The sequence below is a fragment of the Centroberyx gerrardi genome, chromosome 2, assembly GCF_048128805.1.
Source record: "Centroberyx gerrardi isolate f3 chromosome 2, fCenGer3.hap1.cur.20231027, whole genome shotgun sequence".
Taxonomy (NCBI): Eukaryota; Metazoa; Chordata; class Actinopteri; order Beryciformes; family Berycidae; genus Centroberyx; species Centroberyx gerrardi.
The window spans coordinates 21,846,063-21,858,858 of NC_135998.1; the positions used below are offsets into that span (position 1 = coordinate 21,846,063).

Here is a 12,796-nt window from a genome sequence, read left to right on the forward strand (position 1 = left end):
AGATATCTAGCATGAGAGAGTGAGGGAGGATGAATCAGACGGCTGTTCACTACAGTAAAAACAACGTGCTTTTTTCCCCCCCCTTCACACTCTTGTTGAATTCATTCATTAGGTATTTCTTATGTCTAGTAAAGAACAAACACACCTCTCAACCTGCTCCTGACTGTTTATCACCCCCTCGCTCTCCTAGACTCCTGTATACACAGTTGCAGTGGTGTGGCTGTAGTGGCTCATGCCAGTTAGCCAAACCAGACAGAAGCAAACTGAGTTGTCTCACTGTGCCTGAGGCCCAGCTCTAACACCCAGTAATGGGAAGGAGCCACTTGACTTTGTTCATTGTGATAGAAGACCCCTGCTACTTCCCGTGTGAACCCTCCCCTTCCTGTTAGATAACTTAATTTCCTGCACAAAAATTTCATTCACAAGCCAGACTCTGAGAGAAGTTTTTATATTCCTATTTTGTGCTGCTCTGCATAGTTTACTCTCTGTATTCTCAGTTTTCTATATTTTTGTATAGCAAAGTTTGCTACTAGAGTCATTCCATAGGACTGCAATGATACACGACTTTGTACACAACTCTGATCTCATTATCTCTGACCCTGATATCAACTGTTGCCTCCTGTAGGATGGTGTGTTACTCGGAGCAGTGGGTGCATATGACTGGAACGGGACAGTGGTGATGCATACTGCTGGAGGAACCGTAGTTCCTGGGAAGTCCCAGTTTTATGACCCAGAGACTGAGGCAGGCTACGAAAGACTCGCTGGGTACCTCGGTGAGTTGGCTCGTGTGCACTAAACATGCACGCACACGCCTTCTCTATCTCTGTCTTATGCTGTGTATGCCTTGTGTGATTTCTCCGATCATGGATGTAAGCCCAAAATGAGCAGATGATAATCATCCTTGGAAAAAAAACAATATCTGTACCGGACACTTGTTTAGCCCAATCAATCAGCCCACCCCAACACACATTCTTCTCTATCTCTTCTTCTCTGTCTTGCGCTGTATGCTTTATTTGTGAGAAGGCAAATTTTGGAAGCGATTCGGCGAAATTTCACAGCTGCAGACTAAACTTAGCATTGCTATTGCATGGAGGAGTAAGAGAGGTACTTAGTCTAACTCAGACAGCAGATGCCTCTCTCTCTCTTCCCCTCACTGTCTCTCTCTCTCTCTGTCATACAAAGAATATACACAGGCTATTCTTTCCCTCCTGTTGCCTTTTATGGCTTGTAGAGCAGCTACAGCATCTTAATACCATGTTATTTAATCAACATGTCATTAGAAAGAGCCCGGGTGGGTCCAGGCCTGCATACTGTAAACTCAGCTATTGGCACACCGTCACATCTGATGGTTAGACTGCAGACTTTGCATAGCTTTTGTGTGTGTGTGTGTGTGTGTGTGTGTGTGTTCCTCCCACAGTCCAGTGGTGTTTTATAGCTTCCTCCACACAATGAAACATAAACTGTTGGCTGCAGAAATAGAGCATGTAAAAATATCCCACTAACAGAGCCAGCGTGTGTCTTCCTAATGACATCATTAGGTGCATATACAGTATGTGTACATGTGCATGTGTATGTGTGTATGTGTGTGTGACAATGCTTGGGAATGCATGCAATGAATGTAATGTGTGCCTGTGTGTGCATTCTCTGCAGGTTATGACGTTCAGTCAGCATCCACCCCTGATGGAGTGCTCTACATCACGGGCGCGCCGCGGTACAACCACACAGGACGGGTTGTCATCTATCGTCTGAAGGAAGATAATAACGTCAGTGTCTCGCAGATACTGAAAGGAGAACAGGTGAACCTTCTTCATTTCAGCATCCTCATAGAGACACACAGGATTAAGGAGTCTCTTTGGAGGATTCAGTATTTTATTGAATAAAAGTAGGAAATACAGCGGTCAGCAGCAGATGTGTCAAAATTGGATTGTATTTCAACATGTTTTTGAGTTGGGCTTGCACTATAATAGCTGTAGTCTTCAACTGCAAATTTTAGATTTATTTGTAATTATTATTATGGTGTTTTAGGCTTCCTAACTACTTATAAAAGTATATGAAAGGGCCAAGGTTAGAACGAGATATGTTTTAAAGAGAACATCATCCACATCTGGTCAGAAGAGATCAGAGTGTAAATGATAGCAAGAGCTGCTGGAGTTTGACATTTAGTTTGGTGTCTATTTTATATCTCTTCACTGTTTGGTCGACATTGACGGCTGATTTCTGTCTGACCCCTCTGTGCCCTGTGTAGATTGGCTCCTACTTTGGCAGCGTCCTGCAGACAGTTGACGTGGATGCGGACTCCTACACTGATCTCCTCTTGGTGGGCTCCCCTATGTACATGGGCACAGAAAGAGACGAACAGGGACAAGTCTATGTTTACAAACTCAACCAGGTACAAGCCGTTGTATATGACTGTGTGTGTGTGTGTGTGTGAGGAGTGTGAGCTGGAGTCATGTTCACACTGACATTCACACACTGAGGATTGCGAACATATGTCGTTGAGAAAGCTTATTTTGTCCTTTCCTCCTTTACCAGGACGGCCAGTTTGACCACCAGTTCACTCTCAAGCCTGTCAATCAATCCTGTTGCACTGCCCACTCCTCCAGCTGCAGCCATAAGAATGAACCATGCGGTGCCCGGTTTGGTACAGCCATTGCGGCAGTATCAGACCTGAACCTAGATGGGTTTAATGATGTGGCGATCGGTGCACCGTTTGAGAATGACCACAGGGGGGCCGTCTACATCTACCATGGAGAAGAGAGGTCACTGAAAAAGAAATTTGTACAGGTGAGGACAGATCGACTGCCTGTCAGATGAGACAGACAGGACACTCTGGAGATCCATAGTGAATTATGTAGATTCGTGTGGCCTGATGAGTTCTGTGGCGTGTCTTCAGCGTATCCCAGCAGGCGGGGATGGAGACAAGGTGAAGTTCTTTGGTCAGTCAATCCACGGCGTCATGGACCTAAACGGAGACGGAATCACTGATGTCACCATAGGAGGGCTGGGAGGGGCATCGTTGTTCTGGTGAGGCAACCCCAACACACATTCACACACACACACACACACACACACACACACACACACATACACCCCACCCTCCACCCACCCACATCCCCTTTCTTGGACATACACAAATTATACATTTCCACTTGAATCATTACTAGTAGAGTAGTGCTTGTATCCCCGAGACATCATCTCATATAGCTATGTTATCTTGTCCATCTTGCATTGTGTTAGCCCAGTTTACACAGCTGTGCATCTCCCTCTGGGCTTGTAGGCTTGAAACCAGCATCCTCCTAATGATCTCTCTGTTAAAGCCCCTGGTCTCCGCTGTTGGAGACCAGCCGACATCACAGCCCTTATCTGCCAGACTCCAACCCACAGTTTCAAGAGCTCAGCCCACACCATCATATAACTTCTCAGGCAGACTCCCACAGTTTCTGCTGGCACAGGCTCAGCTAAGCTGTGTGAAAAACTCCATTTCCCAAGTGGCTTAGTGTTTAAAAAGGATTTGGCAGCAGGCGGCTGTTCTTCCTGGACCGTGGTCTGTGGTTTGGAGAGCTGCATGTTGGATGGAGAGAGTTGAAGCCAACTTTCATGATCAAGATCCTTTCCTTGTTCCCTCCTTTGAGAAATTAGATGCACGCGTGTGCGCGCGCGTACACTCCCACAAATACACACACACAGATTGAGCTATTCACAAATAGAATTATCTTTTCTTTCTCACATACACTCATATAAGCATTCACACCTACAGGTATTGGTATGTTTGTGTTTGTTTCGTCTAACCAGGTCCAGAGATGTTGGGGAGCTTCGTGCCGTCATGACCTTTGACCCTATGAAAATCAACCTGCAGCAGTCCAACTACGAGCACAACGGACGCAAAACTGTGCGTGTGAAGACTGAGGTCTGTTTCAACTACAGCATCAAATCTGACAAGCAGGACTCCAACTCACAGGTCACAGGTAAGCTGAAGGCTGTACAAAATGTGTTATGGTTTCCTCTGTAACACACTGTATGTTGATGTCCTTCTTTCTGATGCACCCATCATTCACCTTTCCCCAACTTGCTGTCAGTTGTTGTGTGGCACTATCATAGCTTGATTGCATGTTGTCTTATCTGTTTTCTCCTGCAGAGATCCGCTATAATCTGACTCTGGATGCTCTTCGGGCCAAAGCCAGGGGTTCATTTCTTCTCTCGGATGATAAAAATGATCGTAGGATTTCCAAGCGAGTCTCCATCAGAGACAAACTATGTGTGACAGAGACCTTCGTGATGTCGGCAAGTACCCTTGTTGTTATGGCATAGACGTGGGGTCCATTAGCTTTCTATTCTGCAAGTTCATTTAAATTGCATTTGGATAATGGAATGAACCCAAAACCTAGATCTTTATCCAAAATGAAATACTATAAGAGAAGGGTGGTTTTCTGACCTTGGTTTGATCACCACCATCTCCCCAAAAATGTACACAGGACGTTTACAGCATATTCACATCAAATGGAGGCCTTATAATAATTTCCATTACATTCATTGATAAAAGTTATCTTCTGGCCTTGTTAGACGTATAGAATGGCATCTGAGGGCTGTGAGCCAGAGAGGAGGAGATAGAACAAAGTTGTGAGAAGAACTGTGCAGAGAAAAGACCTTGGCTTTAATGGGAAACAGAACTTTCTTGATCAAAGCATGCAGAGTACAACCCCGTGGTGGTCTGAGTGATAAATTATCTCTAGGCACTTAGAGAGTTGGAGGGATGGGGAGAGAGAAAGAGAGAGAGTGAAAAGAGAGCGAGAGAGGGAGAGAGAGTGAGAGAATGTTTAAGAAAGAATCTGAGAATGTGAAAAAGAGAGAGAGAGAGTGTGTGTGTGTGTGTGTGTGTGTGGGGTGGGGGGGGGGGGGGTGGGGGGGTGGGTGTGTGTGTGTGTGTGTGTGGGTGGGTGGGTGGCGTTTCAGTGGGGGCACCCTGGGACATTCCAGAGCTATGGAGACATCCACTAGTGGTCCAATAAGCAGATAAGAGACTGTCCATCACAGCTGAAACCTTGGAACATTAGAGCTCTACCACCTACTGTACACCTCAGTCCTCTCCAACAATGTGCCGTCGAGAGCCATGAGTATGCAGGTTTTCACTGAATTTCACTGATTAGTAAACCTTAAACCAGAAAGAGAGGCACTGATCAGTGAAGTCAGCTGCTGTAGTGTATGGCTGGAATGAAAACCTGCTCCATTCTGGTATGCCAGCTAATGGAGAGACTACATAGTCCAGGGTGTCTTCATGCCTAGAAGTATACATACCATACAGCAAATCAAACAGTTCATCAACACTGTAATAATTTGTCATATATATATGAATGCTATTACTGTAAGTGGTGTTTTTGCATTTCAATGATTTAAAGTGTATCTGTCCTTCCTCATCCCACTCCTGCTTTCTCTCTCATCCTCCCTCTCTTCCTCCAACTCCAATTCCTTTGCTTCTCCCTCCTCCTTCTTCTCCTCATCCTCCTTTTCTCGCTCCTCCTGTCTCTTCTCCTTGGCAGGCCAGGCTGGACTTCCGGGACCCTATCATGGTCTCTCTGGAGTTTGGCCTAGCTGAGGAGGACCAGGGCCCCGTCCTGGATGAAAACCTGCCCACCTCCATCAACATGACCGTAAGACCACTACTTACAACCTACAAGTTTCTCTCTCAATGCTTCCAACTCATTACAACTCGTGACCCCAAGAGAGTTTAGAGTAACAGACAGGAAGGGTTTGAACCTCAACTTAAACATCCTCCATCTGTTTTACCGTCCTTATAATCCAAGAGTGACAAGTGGGGTTTCCTTGTGTCAGACGGGGTCCGCTTATCGTGGGAGCATGGCTCCAAATCACCTCTGCTACACTGCATTAGCATCTGCAGCAGCTGACTGCCATCCTTCAGTGTTTCATCACAGCTACATTAGTGCTCCAACACTGCCAGTTAGCACAGTCTTCCCACACTCCCACACACATAGTTGTTCTAACAAGCGGGTTGCCAGATAATTGTTGCAATGAGCTGTGTATCCAGATAAAGAGAAAAAGATGTTCGTAGTCCAACATTGCTTTTGACAGTTTACATGAGAAGACAGCTTCAACACTTACCAGACAATACAATAAATGCCTCAGTGTGTGAAATGCACAGAAGTAGCACCCCGAGCTCAAGCCCCCGACCCCCAGCCCCTCCTCCGCCTCAACACAGGACCATATGCGATGTGTTTTTTTGCCTCGACACATGTTGGCCCTCCACACTGCACTTAAACTGATGAGGAAGCTTCGGTAGGACCTCTCCTGTTATTGTTATTGGAAGGAAGAGATGGGACATACACACACACACACACACACAGAAAGGGGAAGTCATCAAACGGAAGTTGCAGCATTTCTTTTGACATTGTGGTGCATATGATATCCTAGTCTCTCATCCATTCCCGGGAGAGTAGTCGCTGTTGATCTTGACAGCAGTCCAGGATTGAGAATGGGAACAAATAAGACTGTGACTCTCAAACACCCTGGGGGAAAAGGCAAAGCAAACTAAGGTCATTTGGATGCACCCTTTTAGTCAATAAAACAAACAAATGCACAGCACAGCTGATTTTGATTCTCATTTCTGCTCATTTCTGCAGTGAGTTATAGGTGCTTTCGAAGCTTACTGTATTGTCACTGTTGTTGCATAATGCATATATTTTAAAATTGGACTACTGTACTTCCTAAATAATGTGTGTCTCTCTTAGATCCCATTAGTGGACTGTGGGATTGATGAAAAGTGCATTGCTGACCTCTCCCTCAAAGCAAAGCCTAGTGTAAAAGAGTAAGTGAAACTACCATACAGCTTTTCTGATATAAATATTTATCTAACATTATATTTCTTCACTTGGATATATCATGTATGTCTCAAGTAGATTGTCACTGGTAGCACAATAGTTGGGCCTCACTAGACAGAGACTCTTACAGTGCATGACTGCACCCTTGTGGGGAAATGTATGAATCACACTCAAGCATGCAGTGGAAAATGCCTCCAACAATTCTTCTTCTGTTCTCCAGAATGGTGATCAAAGCAAACAAGGAGAAGATTGATGTGCACATTACCATCAGAAACAGCAAAGACAATGCATACAACACCAAGGTTACTGCAAGCTTCACACAGAACATCAACTATGTTAAAGTAGAGGTGAGATTTCTACCCACTTAATGTTCAACGCACCTCCCATGTCTGCATCATTTCAGTGCCTATACATTGCAGCAATGTGTGCCATGATGCATGTCTTATTTGCCTTGTCAGCCGGAGAAGGAGTGCAATCTCAATAACACCAAAGTAGAGTGTGCCGTTGGATATCCCTTCCTGGGAAGCAATGCCGAGGTATATACTGTATATATTAGTATATATTAGTCTCCAAATACATTACATTTACCTGTTCATGATCCAGACAACATATAACCTTTATAATGTATGATTTATTATTTTACATTTACAGCAGTCTAGTGATGTGTGTTTATCCAAATTTCACAGGAAAAATTCAAACTGAAATTTGAGGTGAATCCAAAACACATTGAGAAGGAGATTCAGATCAATGTGACAGCTACAAGGTGAGACAATGAGGTCTATTAATTGTTACATTCTCCTAATGTATGTGTACAGGATCAAGTTGGAAGCTGTGTGTTTCAGTACAAACTCACAATGATGTGTATTTTGGGATTTTGTTCCACAGTGATAGTGAGGAGCTGGACTCCACCCTGGATAACAATGTGGTGAGAATCTCCATCCCTGTGAAGTACGAGGCTGGACTCATATTCTCAGTGTGAGTAAATGTGGAAATGCTACCAAATTGCATCCTTAGAGAGGCTTTACTGTCGATCACTATTTTTAAATGTTGAGTGAAGAAGTTTTTAGCTTCATAGCATCCCATTTCCTAAGATGCCTATGCATATGAACCTATATCTGTCTGAGTCAAAAGTGAAAAATCTCATCTGATCTTTTGACATACGCATCTTCTAGGAGGCCTAAGGACGAACACATTGTAGTGAAAGAGGGCGAACAGTACCCCAGTGTGTTCAATCACACCAGTGTGATTGGAGAGGAAATCAACATTAACTACATGGTAAGATCTGCTGACAGAGATCAAATCTGCTGTATTTGCTAACAGACACGTACAGTAATCAGTTGTAATCAGTTCTCCTTCTCTATCACTCTGTGTCTCTTCGTCTCCCTTCTCTCCTCCAGGTGGAGAAGGCAGGAGAGATGGTGACTCCTCCCCTGAACCTTAGGGTGACCTATCCTCAGCTGTCTCCTATGGGAAACTACTTACTATACCTGACACAAGTCACGACCACCCCCGATGTACGCACACACAGACAACACGCACACAAAAACACATATGCACACATGCAAGTTTATGTAAGCTGAGAGGCCCTCCTTCACGTCCGTCTCTCTCCTTCTCTCCTTCTCTCCTTCTCTCTCTCTCTTTCTCTCACAGGTCAAATGTGATGCAGCTGCTCTGACCAACCCCCTTAAAATCGACCCGCAGAACGTCCATAAACCCGTTCAAAAGAAAGAATCGCTGAGTGTCTTCCTGGTGGTGAGTGATATGCACTTCCATGTTTGTTTACTCAGGAACGCTGACCTGTGTGTGGTCCTGTCTGACTGTGTGTGTGTGTGTGTGTGTGTGTGTGTGTGTGTGTGACTTGCAGGACTGTGAGAACCTCCCCTGTGCATCCTTCAACTGCTCCATCCCCGAGGCGAAGACCAGCCAGGTCAACGTCACATTCAGAGTGTGGAAACCCACCTTCATTACGGTAGGGAAGTGACACTTGTGTGCTTATTTTTACTATTTTTTATTTTTTTTGCTGCTGCTGCTGTTCCTTCTTTTCATTGCCTTTGCATGGATGGCGAGAAATGATAGATTTACAAAGGGAAGGAATGAGAGGCAAGAGAGACTGACGGATTCACAGGCAAGCAAACCTTTCAAGTTGATTTATTTTACAGGCCGAGATTTCCAGCCTGTACATGGTGGTCAATGGCACTCTGGAGTCCAAGAACACTGAGCTTTTTGTGCTGAACAACAATGACAATGTCAGAACTGTGAGTCACAAGGCTTTGGTATTGTATGCAGCTTATAATGATGTATTTAACTCTTATTTGCTTGTACTGTTTATGTGTGCGTGTGTGTGTGTAAACCTGTGTACATTTATATGTATGTGTGTGCTAATCAGGTGAAGGTCCAGGTGTCTAAGGAGTCCTTGGGAGGGATCCCTTGGTGGATCATCCTCATCAGCATCCTGATAGGACTGCTTATCCTAGCACTTGTCATCTTTGCTCTTTGGAAGGTAACCATTCCTGAGTCAGACTGCACAGTATTTTCACATTTCCAAATACCTTTTGACCATCTGTTTTTTTTTCTTGGCTTTCCTGTAATAATGGAGCTAATAGAATATCAAATACACTGTGGCTCGGGTCTGTAATACAGGACTTGAACATTCACATCCATACAGAGTAACTTTTACAGTATGTGGTTGTGTAACTGGGGTTTTCTGCTCATCCAGATGGGCTTCTTCAAGAGAAAATCCATGGAGGACAGGAAGGAGGACATGATGGACTGAGGTGTCCAGACAGCCAGCACCATGTAGCTCCGTGACCGACTTACAAACAGACAGTCGGACAGACAGTGGAAACGCCATAAGACCCACAGCCACCTCAGTGCTACGACAGTAACGACTGGGCAAACGCAACTAGCATTCGCTGTTTGATACGCAGCCCGGGGTCAAGAAGTATTTACAAATAATTCTCAACACTTGTCTTAACCTGCTTTGAGTGCCAGATTACTGGGGTTTACAACATCGGGGGAATTCAGATAGTATCAGGAGAGTTGTCAAATACAGAAAGTGCCACTAAATAGACTTTCAGATACTTTCTGGCACTCGTATGTAGTGGACTCAAACTATCTGGTTTCCCAAGCAAAACAGATGCTAAGAAATATTTGCAAATACTGTTTGACCCAGATGAGCTCCTCTGGCACAGACATCATCAACATCAGGTCAGGCCAGACAATTAGAGAAGAGGAGCAAGAGAAGGAGGAGAAGAGGAAGAACAAGTCATTTATCTGCCACCATTTTCCACGGCACACCCACAGGCTCGCCAACTCGACCAGACATCTGCTGGCAAAGTAGCACATAGCCGTTGTACAAACTCTCCTGCAACTTAAGAGGAAAAAAGTACTCAGGTTTTTCAGCATGAAGATCCAAAGTCACCTAAGCCACCTCACATACTTTCTGTCATTACAGCAGCAACATCCAAAGGTCTATCTGCTTCTGACACATACAGTATGTGAACTGTATGTGGGCTAGATCAGTTCTGTCCGATAGTTTAGGATCCTGTGTTAAAGGTTATTTGCTTGATTATTTTTATGAAACACTGTACATTTTAGCGTTTTATAGCATTTTGTTTTTGTTTGGCATTTTTTTTTTTGCCTACCTGCAATATAACATGACACATCTTTTAATTCATAAAGTTGGCTTAAGACACTGATCTGTTCACAAGTTTTATTTTGCTCAACAAAGGTGCAGCATGTATGCTTTTATTTGTTCTACCTTTTTATCTCAGTTGGTTGACTAAATCAAAAACAGAAGAATATTGGCCCTACTCTTATGTCAAATATGTCTGTAACTATCACCATGGTTACTGGGGGATACAGATAGCCGACAGACTGCACCTTTAAAATCCAAACCTTTGATTGTACTGTAAATGTAAGTAAATGCTCAAAAATGTAAAGCTTAAAAGTGTACATAGTTGTGTTTGCTATAATTCGTATAATTTAAGACAAAACTTAAGGTTTAGCATGTTATCCACAAAGTCTTTTTTGTCATCAATGGAGAGAGAACATGATTTTGCTCAGGTGATACAAGTGTCATGAATGACAACAAAATATTGACATTCGACATGTAAGAAAATTATCAGGCCTATCTCAGTGTTTCAAAACTGATGCAAATATGTAAATATTGTTATATTTTGATGAAAATTGAAAATATGATTATTCTGTACTGAAAATTTACATGAATATGAGGGTTTGTATCCACTACTTTCAGATCTGCTTTTATTCTTTGAGGTTACGTAATTGTAAAATGATTTCATTTGAGTGAAACCGATGTTCAAGCCTGACGTATGACGTATTTGTGTTTTGAAACGTCAAAGCTTTAAATTAATGAGATGTGATGTGACTGTTAACCTACTGAGGATGATTTGAATCTTTTTATTAGCAAAAAAGAGCGAACTCTTCCAGTATAGAAATGTATGCATCATCATTCACCAGCAGTTTTCTCCATTACACTCTACATGAAATTCACTGGTAGATGGTTTGTAGTGCAGATGAGCTACAACATGTGCTTCTGATACGCAGAACCTCAACACGGGTTCAAAATCACCCTATATGCGCTACACAGTACCTTATAAAGCTGTTCATTCAAAATGTTCTGCCGTGTTTTTGTTTCTATATTTTGCACAGCTACACAGTATGTTAAGACCTGCGAGATTATATTGTATATTGGGGATACTGGGTGTCTGTCTCTTTCTTGACTTCCCTTCCTCATCTACATACAGTAGAGCCGGGGGAAGGAGGCAAGAAGATGTGGCCACTTTTGAATATTTAAATCCATCTTTAAGACTCATCAGCTCTCACTCTCCACTGTTGAAATGAAGCACATGTGATGAAATGTATGTATAGAATGTGTAACTGTTAGTTATTTTAAGGGTGTACGGCTACATCAGGCTTAGATGCACCAGGGTGGAGTCACAAGTCTCTCTTTGTTCACTTGCATTGAAAGAGCTGGTCCGGGCTCATTTTCTCAGATCTCATCATTTCTCTTTTCTTCGTTGTCTTCTGGAAAAGAGTCAAGAAGAGAAGGAGGCACAAAGTGAGAGTTGTGAGATTCAGCCCAATCCTCTACACTGCTGTGAAGTAATTGTAATGCACTGGTTTGTCAGACTGTATGCGTCCTCATCAGCACAGAAATGAACTGAATCTTATGTAGAAAAAAATAAAGTCTTTTTATGAAGAAGTATTTGGTCGTGAATGTCTTCAAGCAGTAAAACAACAAAAGGCTGTATGGTTTTGTTTTGTTTAACGCAAGCAACTACAATTTCATATACACTTCTCACTCTCTCACACTCACATACGCACAAACAACATAATTACAACTCTCTTATAAAAAGAACAGCCTAATAAAGAGGTTGTGAAAACTGCAGGATAAAAGCAAATAAACCATAAAAGCTATCAGACAAAGGCTTGCTATTTACGAAAGGCTTATAAATGAACTAATGTTTACTAAGTGCAAATACTAATTAAGTGGGTTGTAGCCTATATGACAAAATAGGATATGTTACATTGGTGGTTCTGGTTCCTAAAGTGGGGTCCAGGGACACATAGAGGCCACAAATCAAAGAACTGAATAAAACAAATCCCACACTAACTAGTCCTCTTAAGGATTCTATCTATTAAATTAAACCAAAAAAGGCTATATACACTATCTACTAAACATAAATACAGAGGGGTGGCAATCACCTCTTGCCTAGTGTGCAAAAGGACTTGTGTACCTAGTCCTTTTGCACAAAACACAAAGGACAGTCTGACTACAAGGTATCAGCCTGAGAGGCACAGGTTAAACACAGGCACTGACTAACAAAGTGTACTGCAGCAAGTCGAAAGGAAAGAGAGAGAGAGAGTCACATAGGTGAACCGATGCAGCTTATATGGTTTAGAGGGAGCCAGGTGATTGGTTAGTGAGAGAGAGAGAGAGAGAG

The 12,796-nt window shown here is 43.1% G+C and overlaps 1 protein-coding gene across 1 annotated transcript in view; it reads left to right on the plus strand.

Moving 5' to 3' along the window:
- Positions 1–12,054, plus strand: part of itga1 (integrin, alpha 1) — a 45,655-nt gene extending 33,601 nt beyond the window's left edge. The window contains exons 11-30 of the mRNA XM_071895006.2: positions 626–773; positions 1,651–1,796; positions 2,246–2,389; positions 2,533–2,784; positions 2,894–3,024; positions 3,793–3,965; positions 4,136–4,281; positions 5,535–5,645; positions 6,741–6,817; positions 7,051–7,177; positions 7,289–7,366; positions 7,517–7,593; positions 7,716–7,805; positions 8,003–8,105; positions 8,228–8,344; positions 8,481–8,582; positions 8,695–8,799; positions 8,990–9,085; positions 9,217–9,330; positions 9,547–12,054. Of these exons, the coding sequence (XP_071751107.2) occupies positions 626–773; positions 1,651–1,796; positions 2,246–2,389; positions 2,533–2,784; positions 2,894–3,024; positions 3,793–3,965; positions 4,136–4,281; positions 5,535–5,645; positions 6,741–6,817; positions 7,051–7,177; positions 7,289–7,366; positions 7,517–7,593; positions 7,716–7,805; positions 8,003–8,105; positions 8,228–8,344; positions 8,481–8,582; positions 8,695–8,799; positions 8,990–9,085; positions 9,217–9,330; positions 9,547–9,603 (2,394 nt within the window). The 3' untranslated portion in view covers positions 9,604–12,054. The remainder of the gene's footprint in view (positions 1–625; positions 774–1,650; positions 1,797–2,245; positions 2,390–2,532; positions 2,785–2,893; positions 3,025–3,792; positions 3,966–4,135; positions 4,282–5,534; positions 5,646–6,740; positions 6,818–7,050; positions 7,178–7,288; positions 7,367–7,516; positions 7,594–7,715; positions 7,806–8,002; positions 8,106–8,227; positions 8,345–8,480; positions 8,583–8,694; positions 8,800–8,989; positions 9,086–9,216; positions 9,331–9,546) is intronic.
- Positions 12,055–12,796: the final 742 nt, after the last annotated feature.